This window comes from Micropterus salmoides, unplaced genomic scaffold, assembly GCF_014851395.1.
Source record: "Micropterus salmoides isolate LMB-PRFRI ecotype aquatic unplaced genomic scaffold, ASM1485139v1 Ms_hic_scaffold_19, whole genome shotgun sequence".
NCBI lineage: Eukaryota > Metazoa > Chordata > Actinopteri > Centrarchiformes > Centrarchidae > Micropterus > Micropterus salmoides.
Genome location: NW_024041039.1, coordinates 6,311,143 through 6,329,009, shown reverse-complemented (window position 1 = coordinate 6,329,009; position 17,867 = coordinate 6,311,143). Strand labels below are relative to the sequence as shown.

Genomic DNA, 17,867 nt, shown 5'->3' with positions numbered 1-17,867 from the left:
AACACAAACACATTATAAAAACAGTATTTTATTTCAAGAGACAGGCTAACATAAGCATGTTTTTTAAGCTTTAAAACTCTGGGTCCTCCATTTCCCATAATGCAACAATCCCTTATTAAACCACTGGCTGTTTTTTCCTGTTCAGTTTGTAGTTTAATGGATTTTAAATCAGATAGGCATATCTGATAATAAGTTTCATTGTATTTTTTTATTGCATCATTTTGCATTTTTGTAAAAAAAAAAGTAAAGTAAAACAAAAAACAGTGTAAAACATTTTTCTTTTAAAATATATAATAAAATCACGGATGTTGAGACATTAAGGAAAAAAATTCAGTTACATAAAAATAAGTAAAGTTTGTTTAAAGAGTAATTAAGAGGAAAATTTAAAGAAATGACAATATGTGACGCAAACACATACAGATCAGAAAATAACAATTTTAGGTTTGGCTCCGCTAAGATTTTAAACAAGAGCCCAAGAGAGATTGAGAGAACATAAAAAAAAAAAGAAAAAAAAAAAGACTGTAGCACTTGAAAGTCAGAGATGAGGTTTACGAGGGACACCTGAAGGCAGCAAAGCACCCGCCCACCAGTTTTATGTTGAGACTGGACTGTTGATGGTTTTTCTCTCCATCAGGACCCTTAATGAAACACCCATTAACTTGTAATTAATCTAAAATAATAAGTAATTGTAGTAATTTCTTTTCTCAAACATTCTTGAATGTGTCCTGAAGGCTTACACGTTTCAAACGTTAATCCTGTGAGCAGGAGGTGGTGTGTTTTAACACAACAAATGCTTAAATTTTCTTATTTTTTTAGACAACATATGACCACAAACATTTTACTTACTGTTATATGATTGCTCATCTTTGGTTTTTACCTCACACCTCCATTTTCCTCAGTATTGCCCTTTTTATTCAGCTGTTATCGGTTATGCTATTTGCACACTTAATGTAAACACCTTCCCCTCCTAACTGCTCGTTTACCCTGTTAGAGATGATTACTCTCACTTCAGATTTGCAGTCCACTCAGCTTGTGACAGCTGATTAATTTCCCCCTCAACTATTTTGTTGAAAAGAAAAAAAACCCTGCTGATCAGGTTCGATGACTTGCCCTGAGCAACAAATAAAAGTTAAGGAGTGAGAAATGTGCGGTCAGTTAAGAGGAAGTAGGACAGATGACACAAACACAACTTTATACAATCAAGAGTTATTTTATATTTTTTTGCATTTCACAATTCATGACTGGCATTAACATGCATTACTTTACCCTAAAACACACTCAAAACCTACTACCGATAAAACAAATCACTTCTTAAAATCAAAAGAATTATTGAATAGCAAATGATTTTTTATAGTATTTACATTTTTTTCTTTAAATTCAACACTAAAACCTTTTTTTAAAGTCAATTGATAAAGTAAAAGTTAATGATTTAAGTGCTTTAGAGCACAAAGCCTCAAACATAATATGAAGTAAACTTCAAAAAGCAGCTAAAAATATACTGTAGTTTTATGATGCTCGCTCACACCCATAATTCCAGCAGAAACATTTCCTTTTCTTATATAATATTCAATAGCAAAAGCCATTAAAACTGCAATGATTAACTAAGACTATTTCATCAAATCAAGTAAATGGAAAAATAAAAACAATAAATTATACTACCTCTGGGTGTAAAACGGGACTTAAAGCTTCCCAGATAAATTTATTTCTGCAGGTTTTAATTAAAAACGGACATTATAGTTTGGCTGTGATGCCTGTGAAATTAGTCAGACTTAAAAACAACAGGGTACATCCGTTATGGAGCAGCAGCCTCTCGGTCTATCCTTCACAAATTTACGACTGAAGCTGTCAACAATGATTGTCACGATGAAAACGAAAAGATATTTATTACTCAAGAAAAGAAAAACCTGCAAGTGGTGTCAGTTTTTAAACACATTCAAACCCCCAAATAATCAATCGGGGAAGACCTCAGAGAGCAGAATTTAGACTATTTTGCCACAGTCCCTCCCGTCTTCCTGCTGAATCAGATTAAGGCACACAAGACTATCTGCAGTATCTCTTATCTTGGCAAACTAGAATCACAGTTCAACAGGCTGAGAGCTCTTTACAGACCAGAGCTGTTTACAGATTGTGGAGATCAACAAACTTGTTGACGAGTTTAGCGTCTGGGAGAATAAAAGGCAAAATGCAGGGAATGCATTTTTTTTTTGTTTGTTTTGTAAACGTTATGAGCTGTCAGGCGCACAGACTCAAGCTCACTGCCTATGCTTGCTTGCTTTAAAATGAAATGCACAGATAAAAACAATCAAATTAAGTGAACCTCGCTCAGTCTCTCTTCATACTCAATCAGCTTGCTGCTGAAAAGAGCGAACGCCGAGCTCAGTCTCTTTCATCCAAACCCGCGTCTACAGGATTGAGCTTCATTTACTTGGTGCCACACTTTCCTTCTTCCCGGTCCTGGGCTCGGCCCTCTTTCCCTGGGTGGCGGTGGCGGCAGCGGCGGGGGCTGGTGTTTTCTGGGTGTTGTCTTTGGGTGTGTTCTGTGCAGCGGAGGCAGAGGTGGCGGTGGCGGAGGCAGAGGCGGCGTTGGAGGATTTGGAGGCCTGCGTGGGCTTTGAGGTAGTGTTGGAAGGATGTCGCCGACGCCTCCCTTCATCCCCAGCCGAGGATGAATGGCGTCTCCTCCTGCCTCCCTCCTCTCCCATCGGGGGCTGTGGGCACAGAGGTCAGATTCGTTACATGAAGACAGGCCAACAGGCAAAGACAATAGACTCAATTCGAACACTATGGTCTACTTTTGTACCCGTTGACAGCCGATTATCACACTCAAGAATGTCCCAGACGCTGTATAATATCAGTGTGTGTTTTATTAATAATAATTAAATGTACTGTTTAATTTAAAGTCAACTACTAGGGTGGATAAGACAAGCTTTTGGTGAGGGAGACCCGGGTTCGATTCCCACTGTGACACCAATGCGTCTCTGAATAAGACTTAACCCCTTTTTGCTCCAGAGGTGTGCGACCTCTGACATATATAGCAATTGTAAATCGCTTTGGATTAGTCAGCTAAATGAGTAAATGTAACCCCCCCCCCCCAAAACCTAAAAATTAATATAATAACTCAGAGCATCAAAATATATTTAATTTTCTTGCAGCTGCTCCTGATTATAATAAATATAGACAATTTTATGTTAAATCTGTTAGGATGGTGTTCAAATGTCTAAACTTCACGTATATCATTTATGCAATGTTTTAAATGTCTAAAAGCAGAACTTCATAGTTTTCTTTTAATTTAAGCAGTAAAATGTGTTAAATTATGTACATTTTCATTATTTCGCTGTGGTTTTAGAGTGTTTACAATCCCCACATTTATGACGGGGAAAAAAAACAACAACAAAAAAAACAAACTCCACACTTTCAAAGTATAAAATTAAACACAGGACAATTTACCTTTGGTTCATAAATTGTTTAGAGATACATTTTCACTTGTGTTTTGTCACGCAGCATCCTTTAAAAAAAAACAAAACAAAAAAAAGACTCTCCCTGTTGTGTTTAGATAAACAGTTACGGACACTCACCACCACCCTGAAGTCCTCCAGGTTCTTGAACTTGGAGAGGTGTTCCTGCAGCTTCGGGTCAATGGGCTGCTTCTTCATCCTGGAATATTTCAAGAAGGCCCAGAACTTCTCCAGTCCATACAGCTGACCTGCAGGAGGGGGGGAAAAAAGTACAGTGCAGATTTAGTAGAAAATTCACAGTTCATTGAATGATAAACACTATTTTCAATGCAAGCGCTGTAGGCTTTAACCGTGCATTTAGTACATAATCAGCAGTTTTCTTCACTTTGGAGACTGAGCTTGTTTACAGTCAACTGCAGAAATGAGCATCTTACAGCACCCATTGGGTGTGTGGGGACAAACAAACAATCTGGGTAAAAACTGAACCTGATCTCATTTTAAAAAAAAGCTCTATTTTTGGGTAAAAACTGGAAAACAATAACTCTTGATGGTTGCCTGTATTTGGAGAAGCACAAATACAAGCTGACTCCAAAGACACTGAACTCTAGTGGGGAGTAAACTTAGACTTCAGACCTTTGAATGCACCGTAATTTCGCGTCATCATTGTATCTTTAAAATGCGACGCACTGCCTTGTGGGATTGTTAGCAAAGAGTTACTTTCTTAGTTCCATTGTTGTAATAGTGTAGGCTGATAAATAAAGCGTAAAACTTCTTTATCTGACACCATGACATAAATCACATGTCATGTTTCTATCTATACGTTTGTTTCTTGAAGCACATACTAAAAGCTATATTGCCTGTCCCATTTATTGTTTCCCCCTGACAGAGATCTCTAGCGGATAAAAAGCCTTGAGGAACTTGCTGCTGACAATTTCCTATTTATACAATCATTTCCTTGACACTGAAATAACTTTAGGAAAAGCGCCACATAAATCCATGAAGCATGTTAATTAGTGCATTGATTATCATAGCTGCTTATGACTCATGAGTACAGTATCTGGGCAGGAACTGTGGCCAGACATTTACTGCCTAGTGTTGTTGACACTGTGCAAAACTTCATCTCTTGGGCAGATCAGCCTCCAGTCCGGAGGGGTGGAGGGCTTAAATGGGAATCGTTTAACTGACCATCAAAATAACTTAACTGGAAGTAAGTGGCTAAAGTCTTTACTGGCAATGCTCCATTCTGCTTCAGTGAGTCACTCGCAGTGTTGCAATAGGTTGAGCAGTCGACTTGAATCCTTTTTTTTGCCCTTTTCACACAACTACACATTCAGCTCAAAGGGACTGAGCCTCTGCAAAATGAACTTTTAAGACGGGTCAAGAAGGTTTACAGGACAAATAGTTCAGCATTTATCAGCTGTATATGAACAATTAATAAATGGTTTATTACCAACTCAGTCTCACTTTCAAGGTAACAAATTTGTTTTTTGTTGCTTAGGGTTTGAAGCAACTTTATAAATATAATAATAATAATAAATATTTAACATATTGGCTTACAACTATTTTACAGTGTAAAGTTTTTATTAACAGTTTGTACAGAAGGTTTAAGACTATTAATACATGTATTTAAAACGACAGATAATTATATATTACACCTGTCCTACCAAACATTCACAAAATGTGCCTTTTCACCTATTATGGGGAGTATTATTAGGTGTTGGAGAAGAGCTAAAGCTCCACATTTAGTTTTGCAGGTGCAACAATATCGACTCCATCCAATGAGTCTCCGCTCGATAGATTAGAAGGTAGCTCGGTAGGCGGGGGTTCCTCCTGGGACCTTATTTGGACCTACATATATAAAGATCGATGGAGACCCGGTTTAGATTTCCTTTGACTAACATGTTTTATTTTTATTTCCCTGACTGAATTTCTCCTTTATTGTGATAGTGTCTCATCCTGTAACCCTGAAATTATATGAAGGCTTTTATTATTTCTTTTATTTTTATTTACCTACCAGGGACAACGCACATTAATCAGCATTGCAGTTTACACTTTAATGTAAATGTACTGGCTAAAAAGCTCATTTTCATCTGTAGTCCCAGTCTATAGGGCAGGTTGTGATAAATTAGTGCCCAGTATAGTCATTACAGTGCTGCTGGAGAAATACAATACTTTTTTACATAAGTACATTAGAAAAGTCATAGATAGAAAGCCATAAATAATATAGTGCCCAATGTCACCAGTACAGTCTTTTACTTGTGATGATACAGCTTTGTGTTGCTTTGTGGCTTCATATCCTTAACATGTTTATGTGATATGTGGTGAATGAAAATATAAAACTAAAACATTACAGAGAAACCCAGTTTATGCTCATCTTTGTAACAGTGGCCCGTTATGTGATTTTATTCTAAGACATCTTGTTGAAAGTGGCAGGTGAAGTTTGCGACAAGCTTGGTTACCTTTCTCAAAGTCCCTGAGGGTCTCTTCTTGAAAGTCCTTGAACAGATCTAACCTGAATCTCTTCTCCAAACCGTAGCTGTAGTATCTGAAGAGACACTCCAGTCCGTACCTGGCAGGGGAAAAACAAATGTTTACCTGCACTCTGCCCACAGAAACGAGTCAACAAATGGCACTCTGCTTAAAATCTGGCTTCTAGACACATGTTTTAGTTACACGGACTGGGTGTTATGTGATGCAATTGCTTCACTGTAAGCTGATCTTCAGCGTGCCAGCAGTTTTCCCATTTCTGCCTCCAACAATTCACAACAATAAAACAACAGAGAAGAAGAAGAAGAACCAGATGGATGAGTTTTTGGTCAAATTAAAGTCAATGTCAGCTGCTGCAGCAACAGCAGAATGTGGGTATAGCAGGTGTGTAGGCGCCTCTGGCAGGTACACGGTGTTACAGTGAGGCAGCGTGCCCCGTTAACCCTCTGCTTTTGAATAACAGTGTTCAAAGGCTGATGCTGTCTGCAGGCACAACTGAGGGATCAGGAACCCACCAGTGATTCAGGTTTACACAGAGGAGTGTGCGCAATGAAATCCTTTCCGTACTTGTTGGGAGGCATGCAGGTTAAAATATAAAAACTTTATTTATTTTATTTAAATTGATTAAAAAAAAAATGCAGTAGACCACAGCAGCTTTACTTTGTTTAAATATAAGTGCTGAAATTATTTATAATAAATCATGAAATATCTTTATAATAATAGTTATTTATCAATCCAAAATCTGCTTCTCGAATGAGAGGGTTGCTGCCTTTTCTCCATTTACATCATTGTAAACAGAATATCTTTTTTTGATCAGATAATTTCCTTTGTTTACTGTAAAGCACTTGGGATCGTCTGTGTGAAGGTGCACTGCATTCACTAAAGAAAAAAAAAAAAGTTATCTCATAATCATAACTTAGCGTCTCATAATTACAAGATCCGGCTGTTACAAGATCCGGCTGTCATAATATCATAATCATTCCTATTTAAGGAGACAGAACCAACACCACCCATTTTAAATCACTTCCTTTGTTTGGTGCTTTGGAAGATGTTGATATCTAATTAGACTGACACGACAATGTATGAGTTAAAAAAGTAGTCTTGTGAGTTGTTTTGTGTGAGTTCAATCTCATGAAAGAGATAACGAAAATGAGAATCTCTCTCCTTTTAAAAATCTCACTGCACATTTATTACGCTCAACATCAAAACATTAGCCTTTAGCATTTAGCTACAACTCTACCTGCCCCTGCTCAACTGGCCCGACCTCAAACTGAAACATCAGTCCTTGCAGCTACATTGATTAGATAGGCTACACATTAAGATCTATTATAACTATTATATTGAAAGCTAACCGTTACACGCAGTTAATAGCATTAAAGCGGTGGTGTGGCTTTTTTATGGATAAAGTGACACAACTAAAGCAACTTGTGCTTACTCGTCTCCAGGACTCATTACCACCGCATTTCTTAGCAAATATTTAGTATTTTACGCCAGAGGCACAGAAATATGTTGGCTTAGCATTTCAGCATCACCTAATGTCCTCCTCACCTGTTGTTTTCTTTGGCATCTTCCAGCGCACACTGTTTGAACTCCTCGTACATCTTCCTGTTGAAGTTGTCCCTCAGGAAGAAGGACCAGAACCTGAACAGAGTGTTCATCTCCTGTGACTGTCCGATCCCCAACCGTTTCCTCTCTGAAAAAACAATGTTTGCAGTCACCACAGAGCACAAGAACAGCTCTCTGTCTTCAGTTTACAGGTGGTCAACAGAAGATTATGAACTTCTGTACAATCTACATGAATCTAAGAATGACCATGAAAAAAACCCCACAACTTTCTTTACGCCAACCCCCCCTTTTGCTTGGTCTCCATACCATTCAGGCACCGTCGGCGGTACTTGTGGTATCCCTGCTGAGTGAAGCCGTTGTCCCTCAGCAGCTCGTGGGATGGATGCCAGAATTTGGGCAGAGACTGGGGGGTGCAGCCGTAACTTCCTGCCAGAGGAGCTCCCTCAGACGGAGAGGCGTTGGAGCTGCTGTAGGAGGATAAGGGAGGTGAGAAGACATGTGAGTGGTGAGGCACATACATTGCCCTTACGTTTAGTTTATTAATCTTGAAATCTTTAGATAGCTAGGGAAGTACCAATCCCATCAAGACATATTCTCTTATACTGTACCCATTAAGCCTGATCAAATTCTTATCATTTGTTTATTTTACCCCGTTACCCCGACACTAGCTGTCAGGTACTGCTGAAATGATTAATCAGAAAACATCAACAATTTTCAATCGTTTGTCATATATCAATGAAAAATACTAAATATTTATTGGTTCAAGCTTCTTAAACATGAGGATTTTTTCTCTTGTTTGTTTTACATCATTTTAAACTGAGTATTTTGGTGTTAATCCATCAAAACATGACATTTTACAATGAAACCTTGATATCTGGTATTTTTCTCTCTTTTTCACAAATTTAAAATAAATAAATAGATAATAATAGATTCTGAAAATTGTTAGTTCTACTGCAGTGAAAGCTACTCTGAACTTGAAAAACATGGTAAGAAAACTATTAAAATGTTTCCATGTTTTTATATATTTAATATTGGTATTTTATGAGTTACTATTGAGATGTTTTTGTACGGCCATGAAAGCTATCCACCTGTCAAGCAATTATTGTCAAAACTTGCTTTCACTGACATGAAATGTAGATATCAGACTCTCTGTACTTGCAGAACTCCATATTAAATTACTTCTGTTCTTCTGGGAGATTTGTAATTAATACCATTTGTGGCTATGTAACCCATAGCATCTCGTTTTGTTAAAAAGTGCATCTTTATACAGAGAAGTGAACAAAATGTAAAAAATGTGAAGCAGAACCACCACAACAAAAGACATGTTGGCTGACAGAGTGAGAGATGGAAGTGACCAGTTTGTGTTCTTCATTTGCATTCTCAGTTTATAACTGAAACATCAACTGAAAGGCAGCGTATTTACAGTCATGAACGACTGACTCTTTACTGAAAACAACCGGTCGGACCTGATGGATGCAGAGCGCGGCCGGTGCTCGCGGGAGTCCATCACCCAGCCGATGTGGGCTTCCTGAGGAGGGTTCGAACTGTGGCTGGTTTTCTTCTTCCTCGGTGTCTGGAACACGAAATCACAACTGATTCATTACATACATATGTTACATAGAGCCGTTCACCAGGGCAGGGCTCAAATCTCTCACTTTTCAGCTATAGGATGTCCTCCTAACTGGTATACTCGGATTTAAGTCCAGTCGAATTATAATTTAGTCTAATCCAAAAACAAAAGACACTGACATTTTAAGGCTTTTTTTTTTTCCTCCTCTTGTAAGCTGACTCCTCAGTTTTGGTATCTAAAGTGATAAAACAAGGCTTTTAAACTACATTTGATACTCCGAACATGTGAAAACAGAGAAGTATTGGCCAATATTATTTTAATATTGTTAAATAAAACAAGTCATAAAACTAGTGATAGACTCAAAGACTAAATCGGGCCGATATCTGGCATTTAGAGATGATGGGCACCGGCCAATTCCTGCACTCACGAGGCCGAATAACAAAAAATGACCGTGGACACATCTGCAGGCAGCCTCGTCAGTGTTGCTGCTGTGGAACGAATTGCTAATTGAAAACAATTACTGGCAAGCGTTAAATATATATTCTTACTCACCCTTAACACCAGTCATGTTCTGAAATCTACACCATACCCCAATATATGTTTCCATGTCATTCACTAATAAAACGTCCACCTAAAACAACATGTTACTGGCTTATATAACATATTAGATTGTATTCTGCATGGAATAATACATGAGTTTTCTTTGTTTAGATATCGGCATGATAAATCGACCATTGGCATCAGCAATTATATAAAAATTTTATTTTATTTTTTAAATCGACCGACCACTACATGAAACCATCTGGTTTTTAATAAAAACGGATTAAAATCAGGAAAGGCTCTCCGATGACAGTATGTTTAAGAAAGGAATTAAAGGAGTTCACTGACTCAGCCAACCTGATTTCCTCGGGCAGGCTGTTTCAGGGCCTCGGGGCCCTGACTGCAAACACACCCCTTTAGTTTTCAGCCAGGCCTGTAGAACAGAGAAAAGGCCTCTGCCCGAGGATCTCAAGGAACGTGCCAGCACGTACGGTAATTAGAGATATATTTCAGGGAGAAAGGCCATGAAGAGCCTCAAAAGTATCGAGTTAAATTAAACACATTTTAAAACATACTGGGAAGCCAGTGTAAAGAGATTAAAACAGAAGAAGTTTCTTTGTTCTGTACAGTCTGGAGTCCATCAATACACTTTGGTTTAAGCTGATAAAAAGGCAGATGCAAGTAATCCAGGCGTGTTGACTTTAAGGAGTGTTACTGTTTCTTGTAAACATGTAAACACACATGCCAAACAGGTAACAGGGAGGCCAGTTCTGCCTGGCGTTCAAGCTCATGTTGGAACACGTACAGTATATGCACAACAGTTCTCAGTAGTGCACTCTGCACAACAAGAAAACAAAATATCAGGTTAGATTAACAGAAGAGTGAAATGCAAAGAGCGTGTTTCCATACTGGACACTAAGATTTAAATTAGACGTGTGTCACCAGGAGACTCACTGTATGTTTGAACTGCAGATGACTGAATTGTACACTGATTTTTTGTCGTGATCGACGTCATTACTGGGCAAATTCCACAGATACGCATCAACTACAGTATCAACAATACCACTTAAATACTATCTCAGACCAGAGAGAATTCATCACGGTGAAAATACGTCAAAAGAAGCTTCACAGTTGCTCAGATGCTTGAAAAGATTTAACTAAGCAACACAAAGGAAGTGAAAGGGAAACTCACAGGCCGAGTCATAGCGCTTCTTTTCTAGCTCAGCACTTCTTTACCTTTTTTGGCTTGTGACCTCTTAAAACGTGGCAATGGCTCCTTGTAACCCCCTTATTTTATTTTCAAAAAGCCTAAAGAGGTTAAACTAACCAGTAATTCACTACTAAGATAGCAATGTTAATAGAGAAAAGACTGAAAATAATGTGTATTAGAAATCAGTTCTGATCCTGTTAATCATCCTCCAACTGTGGGGGTCATGACCCGCTGTGTTAAAGTTATTGTTGTTTTTTTAAATGTGTATCACAGAATAACGCCACACTTTTCTATTCTTACAGCTGCACAGTAGCTTCCATCCTCTTTCACACTAAAGAACTGGGAAGATTATTACAGGATGTTGGATTTGGGTCACTCATGATTTTCTCTCATTATTGGTCGAGACCCTGTCCTCACCTGCCCATCGATGGTGCCGCTCTCCTTCATGACGGGGTAGAAGCGAGGCGTCTTGTTGGGGTCCTGGCGTCCGGGGGTGCGAGGCGTTTTCGGAGTTCGGGGTTGGTGAGCGCTGGGCGACTCTGGGACCGTTGTAGGCAAAGAGTGGGCCAATTCTGCTCCGCTGTCCACTGAGACTACACCATTTTAAACACACACACACACACACAAAAAGGATCATTAAGATAAACACTAGATTCCTTTCAATTGATTATTACGTTACGATTCTACCACATGCATGTGAAGCTGAGTTCTAAGAAAGCTTCTGTAGATTTAAAGTATATAATTTTATATTTTTAAATGTCGGTTGAAACCAAACCTTGATATGTTTTAAGTGTCTTATAGTTTGTTTTTAATATATGTACCCAGGTCCCCCTGGAAACAGTATGGATACTGAGTGGATTATCCTGGTGAATTAAAGTAAACTAAAACAACAATCCAGTGCACATTTGTTTCATGAAGGTGGTCAGGGTAAATTCTGTATTTTTCAACCTAGACCCCATTTTTTGACAGTGGTCCAGTTTTGAGCAGCGAGAAAGGGCTGCAGCGCCTTGTCAAAGTACGTCGCTGACAGGCTCAGATTATTATTATTGTTGTCTGATAACATTATGGAAAGGATCCCTGCAGAGATGGACGTTTTTTTTTTTTTTTATAGAGTAAGAGAGTTTTTGTTCACTTCAATGCTCTCGTCAAAAACACCAGACTCCATTGACAAAAAGCACAATTTTAGCTCTCTGGTCTACCGCTGCGTCGATTGGTTGATTTTATATTATTGTGTGACGTTGGTGTTTTTAGCCCTTTAGGGAAAAAAGGCTAATTCACACAATCAAATAAAAACACCAAAGCCACACAATAATAAACAAACTAACCAACCGAGGCTAAATCCCATGATCTGCGAGGGAAAAATTTTGTTTTTGTCTATGGAGGCTTTGACAAGAGCGATATAGTGACTGTTTCTGGTTAGACAAAAAGGAATTTAGGTCCGTCTCTGAAGGGACCCCTTCCATAATGTTGTCAGACACTTGTAATAACAATCTGAGACCGTCAGCGGCAAAAAAGCAGCACTTTAGTGTACGTACTTTGACAGGAAGCAATTACCCACAAGTATTACGCTGCAGCCCTGTTTTGCTGCTGCGGACAAAATTGCATCAGAACTGACATAAGAAAAGGAGATGCTTAAGAAATGTGACAGATGTGTGGTTAAAGCAGCTAACAGGATGCTCAGCTTGTGTGAAACCGACTTCACAGCAGCTCCACAAACCCACCTGGCATTGGAAGAGGTGGGACTTCCTGGTTAGGGTCAACAGGCACTTTGGGGGTGAGTGTGTCAAACTCATCTTTAGTGATGATGTTCAGCTTCTTGAAGTTCTCCACTTCCTGCTGGGGAAACACGTGGACAGTTAAAAAGTGTATATACACACCAACTTACTGTGCAATGCCTAAAATACACTCAGTGTTGTACAATCTACCATTTCCCATTTCATTAGTTTATTTAACAGTTCATTTTTCATTCATATTATTTAATCATATTTTAGCAAACCTCTCTGTAAATTTCAACATGTGTTTTTTTAAATCATGGTTATATTAAAGTGGTGTGGGGAAAAGCGTTACTGGTAGTAAACGCTACAGGAACCTATTTTCAGTTTAAGTTGGTGCATTTATGTGAATGAAAAACTAAACACTAAGTCAAATCAACATAACTATCAAAGTAGTCCGGCACTGCACTCAGATATGACTTTTTAATATTCCAACCTATCAGTGTGCGTGACAGGCTGTTTAAACTGATAACAGTGAGACGTGGTGGTAAAAATACTTGATATGCCAGCAGCTGCAGCCACGTAAGCCTGTGTGACAGACAGCAGATGTGCAGCGTACTCTGATCTTAACACGTCAGCGTCCAAAGAAATCCAGGTGACCTTGGTGTGTTTGAGCTCAGGCGTAACATTTCCCACATGGAGGTGTTTTTGACAACCTTTGAGCTGAAGAACGTGATGACCGCGCTGAAAACACACCGTCAACAATGAAATCATTCAGCCTTTGAACTGTTTGGGCAAACGCTTGTAGCTTTTACACAATGTGAATATTAGTGAGACAGGTGTTTACTCACTTTACTTGAATATTTGTATTTTCTACAACTTGATATATTTACTCCATTTCCTTTCTGAGGCACATTTTGCACTTTATATATTTTCAAATCACTTTTGTCCTGATGACTGTAAGTAATACTTTGAGTACGATAAAACATACAATAAGCAGTTAAAATATCATGTAATGTTGATATGTATACGATTTATAGTTTGCTTAAAAACACCACATGAACCACCAAGCCACAGTACGTGCACGTTAACAGAGAAGGAATCGTTAGTACAATCAGGTTTTGTCATTTTATTGTTATTTTTTTTGACATACCATCTGAAAACGTATTTTTATGTTTGCAACGATTAAATAAATCATGTATATAACCATTTTTATCTTATGTTAATCCTGTTTAACATTTTAACTTTGTCATATTAAAAGTGCTAGATATAAAGCTAATATTAACACTGTTCAAATTCACTTTATTTTTGCTTAAATATGCTTCTATATATTCATATTTTGTCAATTTATGTATTTATAGAAATACAAATCCTCTCCCCCTGTAATGCACATGTATATCTTCTGTACAAATAGCTCCATTATTATTTTATAACATGCATTTGTGTGTGTATATATATATATATATCTCTCAACTGTATGTTTGTCTACGTGTAGCACCTTTTCACCAAAGCAAATTCCTCATATGTGTAAAATACTACTTGGCAAAAAAGCTCCTTCTGATTCTGATTATTAGAAATTGTCACATACTTCTTTTTTTTTTTTTAGCACAGAACGAGTACTTTTCCTGCAGTATTTCATAGTTCAGTAATTCTTCTTTTGCTTTGGCAATTGACTTGAAAACTTTTTTTTTTTTTAAATCATTACAATGAAATCACCACTAACAACAACAACAACAAAAACAGGATGGATGACAATACGCACGTTTGAGCTTAACTGATCTACTTGCGTTTTATTGTTCTGAGTTTAGACGTCTGTGAGGCTGACGGTGTTGAGGTGGCAGTGTGTGACAGAACTCATCATTAGCTGAATTTTTTAAAACAGAGCAGCTAACCAACTGAATGATGAGGGATTCAGACTGAATCACATTTGTAAAGCGCTAAACATAGATTTATAAGGAATACAAATGGATTTTTCACATTAAATAAATGTCTATGCAAATTTTTTGGCCTTTATAAAATAAGTTTATTTTTTTTCAGCTGGTCTATTTCATGAAAAATACATGTACATGTAGTTAAACACGAAAGTCCTTCTTGTCAACTTTCACTTCACGCTTGTTGAACTAATGCCGAACTTTCACTTGCCTAAAAGTTACTTTGGGGAGATGGCAGCATGTTTTGTTTTCCTTTTTTTTTTTTTTTTCTCCTTAGAAGCAACAAGGAAGTGTTCAGCTGCTGATGAACGAGAATAGACTTGTCTGTTTCAACCTGCTCATTTAGTTGATGGTGTAATGCTAATGAAGTGCTGATGAAGGGTTAGTTGTCAACTATTTTGATAATCGATCATAGAATAATTGTTTAAGCAAAAATGTCAAAATTCTCTGATTCCAGCTTCTCCAATGTGAATATTTTCTAGTTTCTTTACTCCTCTGCGACAACAAACTGAATCTCTTTGAGAGACATTTGAGGACGTCCTCTTGGGCTTTGGGAAACACTGACTGACATTTTATTTGACCAAACAACTAATCGATCTAATAGTGAATGAAAATAATTATTAGTTGCAGCCTTAGATAAGAGGCTGCCAGTATACCTCAAAAAACAAACACTACATTAGACTGTAACCGTCGTTAAACTAGTCTGGATTATATAATGCTGTGTAACCTACAGACAGTGTTTCTGCAGACCAGGCAGCTATTCCAGGTCACTTGGCTCTGGCAGCAGCTGCATGACACACATGTAGACAGGAGGCTTGTATAGTAGGCAATAAATAATAGTTTATTTTTGTCTCCCTCTACAGTGTGAGACTTAACAGCTCTGTCACAAAGGGCTCAGAGTGCCAGCAGTGCTGAGCTTTAAGGAGGCTTCTGAAACCTAAAAGTCTGGAGAAAACTACTCGAGTGCAACTTATTATTATGGACAGTGTCAAAAGGCACAAGTTAAACTCTTCAGTTCAACAGTAAAGAACCTGTCTGACCTATTTTCCAGCCCCAGGTTCGAATGTCATGTCCCTCAGTGGGACAATCTGCTTCCTTATTTAAGACGAAGTAATCATGATTTTCAGCTGAAGGATCTGACATCAGTGTTAAAAGTTCAAAGATGCACCGTTGCGTGTCTTCTCAGTGAATAAATGACATGTGCATTTGTGCTAAAAGTTATGTGTAAATTCTGAGAAGTGTAGCTGTATGATATACTTTAAACTTCACGGATAAAATAAAAACCAAAACTTTTTAAATCAAATTTAAATAGCATCATGAAATCAGTGCAAAATCCCCTCATTAGTAAGTCCATTAAATTTTAGTTTGGCTCACCAATAAAACAAACACGTATATAAAACAGCTGTTGTTCAAGTACAGATTATCTCAAAGGTCTATCTTCCCTGCAAATCTTGTGCTGCCACAATTATAAGTTTATTGGAAGATATGTCATTTTTCAAGCTCTAGTCAAGAGTAAAAGAACTTTTCGGTGTTCTCTGTAAAAGTTGCATTGTAACTGCACTGAAGCAACGCAGTCATAAAAATAAGCCTCAAGCTTTCAGGAAGTGTTCCAAACTTTACAATAAGAAGTGCTGTGTATTTGGAGCTCGGCTGCTTCTGTACAGTTTAACTGTGGGCAGAGTTCCCCCCATTGACCTACAGGCAACGGCTAAAAAGTTCCAACAAAAGGGCAGCTAATTCAATAACAGGAAGTGAATCAGGTTTTTCCAAGGCCGAACAAACCAGAACAATCCAGTTTATTGACTGTTGGACATCAACATTAGCCCTGAGTTTGACTAAAAATTAAAGTATTTATTGTAAGGTTGACATTGTAGTATAAAATGCAATGCTAAATACCCAAGTGTCTTGTGAAAACTTTTGATATTGGTCAACAAATACCAAATCGGCAAATTAAGATGCACTTTCTAAATATTAAAATATATTTATAATAAATTTCTAACTGGGTGATTAAATGCATCCCGTCACAGGGTGGTGACGGTGAAAATATCTTCAACACTTCACATATATAAAAACTAAGTTTTAGGTACTGATGTCAGGTTTTAGCATTATATATATATATATATATATATATATATATATATATATATATATATATATATATATATATATATATATATATATATATATATATATATATTTGTGCATCTTATGTTAAGTCAGGTTCTCCTCAATGCAAGAAGAATTTCCCTTCTGGTGAGTCAAACACAATGTGCTGATTAACATTACTTTAGCATAAAGACTGGAATCCAGTCCATTCTCACAACTCCAAAGCTGTGCAAGTTTGTGTATTTAAATTGAAATTTCTTTCAATGTTCTTGAGACCATTTCTTTAAAAACAGACAACACACATACGCATTTTTATGATTTTTCTAGTGTGTTATTTCTCTAAAAAACTAAAATAAATGCCAAATACAGGGATTGGGGAATTCCAAATAGGAAGAAATGGCCAGTATGGATAAATCTCCATATGTTTATCTACAGCCCAAACTTTGGAAGCTTTCTAATCCATCATCAGTCTGTAATTATTTTCCTAATATCACTTTTTGAGACACTTTTCTCCATGTTTTTCTTACTTTGCTGCACTCGATCTGGTCCTCTTCTTTCCACAGGTCCTGTTCATAGTAGAAAAGCCCGTCGTTGATGGCTTTGGCCAGGTCGGTGGTGATCTTGGCTCGGGACTCGTGGTTCCCCGTCCGGTCGCCACCAGGGTGCTTACGAACGTAGGGAGGGGTCTGAGTGACGATGAGGATCTTGTTGACGTCGTGGTCGTCAAGCTCATAGTCAGAGTCGTCCTCGTCTGACCAATCGGTGAACTTGTTCTTCCTGGGCGCCATCTGCTCCATTTCTTCATCGAACAGGAAGTCCAGCTCCTCCTGGTCAGGCTCGGCCTGCGGAGGAGCCTGGTGGCTGCACGGAGGCGCCTCGCTGCGCTCCTGGACGACACAGTGAATGCACAGCGATTAACGAAGGAACACATAAGGAGAGAATTAAACTCCAGAATAGGGTGATAAAATGAGGAGGTTTAAAGACGTTTGGGGAATATGCTTGTACACTTCAATGCTGAGAGTTCAATGAGAAGATTGACACTACTCACGTCTGTCCTGACACTGGAACATTTGTTTGAGTGGTTTTTGTTCGAGGTTAAAGGAATTGATTGAAATTATTTTAGGAAAAGGGAGGGTGAATGTTATGACCAACAGATCCAGTGTTTTAACTCGTCTGCAGGAAAAGCTAAAACATGTAGTAGTGTAAAATTGAAAACGAAAATAAGTCTTAGATCTGTCGAGTGGTTTTCAGGAATAACATTTTTTTATAATTACAAAATAACACCTAATC

At 37.9% G+C, this 17,867-nt stretch overlaps 1 protein-coding gene across 3 annotated transcripts in view; it reads right to left on the bottom strand.

Annotated features, from left to right (window-relative positions):
• Positions 1 to 1,194: 1,194 nt before the first annotated feature.
• The window catches only part of larp1b (La ribonucleoprotein 1B), a 35,135-nt gene continuing 18,462 nt past the window's right edge, over positions 1,195 to 17,867 (bottom strand). For 2 of the 3 annotated variants that reach the window (XM_038728635.1, XM_038728637.1), the window contains 9 exons: positions 17,105 to 17,464; positions 12,550 to 12,664; positions 11,246 to 11,421; positions 8,975 to 9,081; positions 7,815 to 7,975; positions 7,491 to 7,635; positions 5,915 to 6,024; positions 3,576 to 3,703; positions 1,195 to 2,708 (listed from right to left, as the gene is read on the bottom strand). In XM_038728635.1, coding sequence (XP_038584563.1) covers positions 2,418 to 2,708; positions 3,576 to 3,703; positions 5,915 to 6,024; positions 7,491 to 7,635; positions 7,815 to 7,975; positions 8,975 to 9,081; positions 11,246 to 11,421; positions 12,550 to 12,664; positions 17,105 to 17,464 — 1,593 coding nt within the window. In that variant the 3' untranslated portion in view covers positions 1,195 to 2,417. The remainder of the gene's footprint in view (positions 2,709 to 3,575; positions 3,704 to 5,914; positions 6,025 to 7,490; positions 7,636 to 7,814; positions 7,976 to 8,974; positions 9,082 to 11,245; positions 11,422 to 12,549; positions 12,665 to 17,104; positions 17,465 to 17,867) is intronic. The other variant, XM_038728636.1, reaches the window with a different exon arrangement.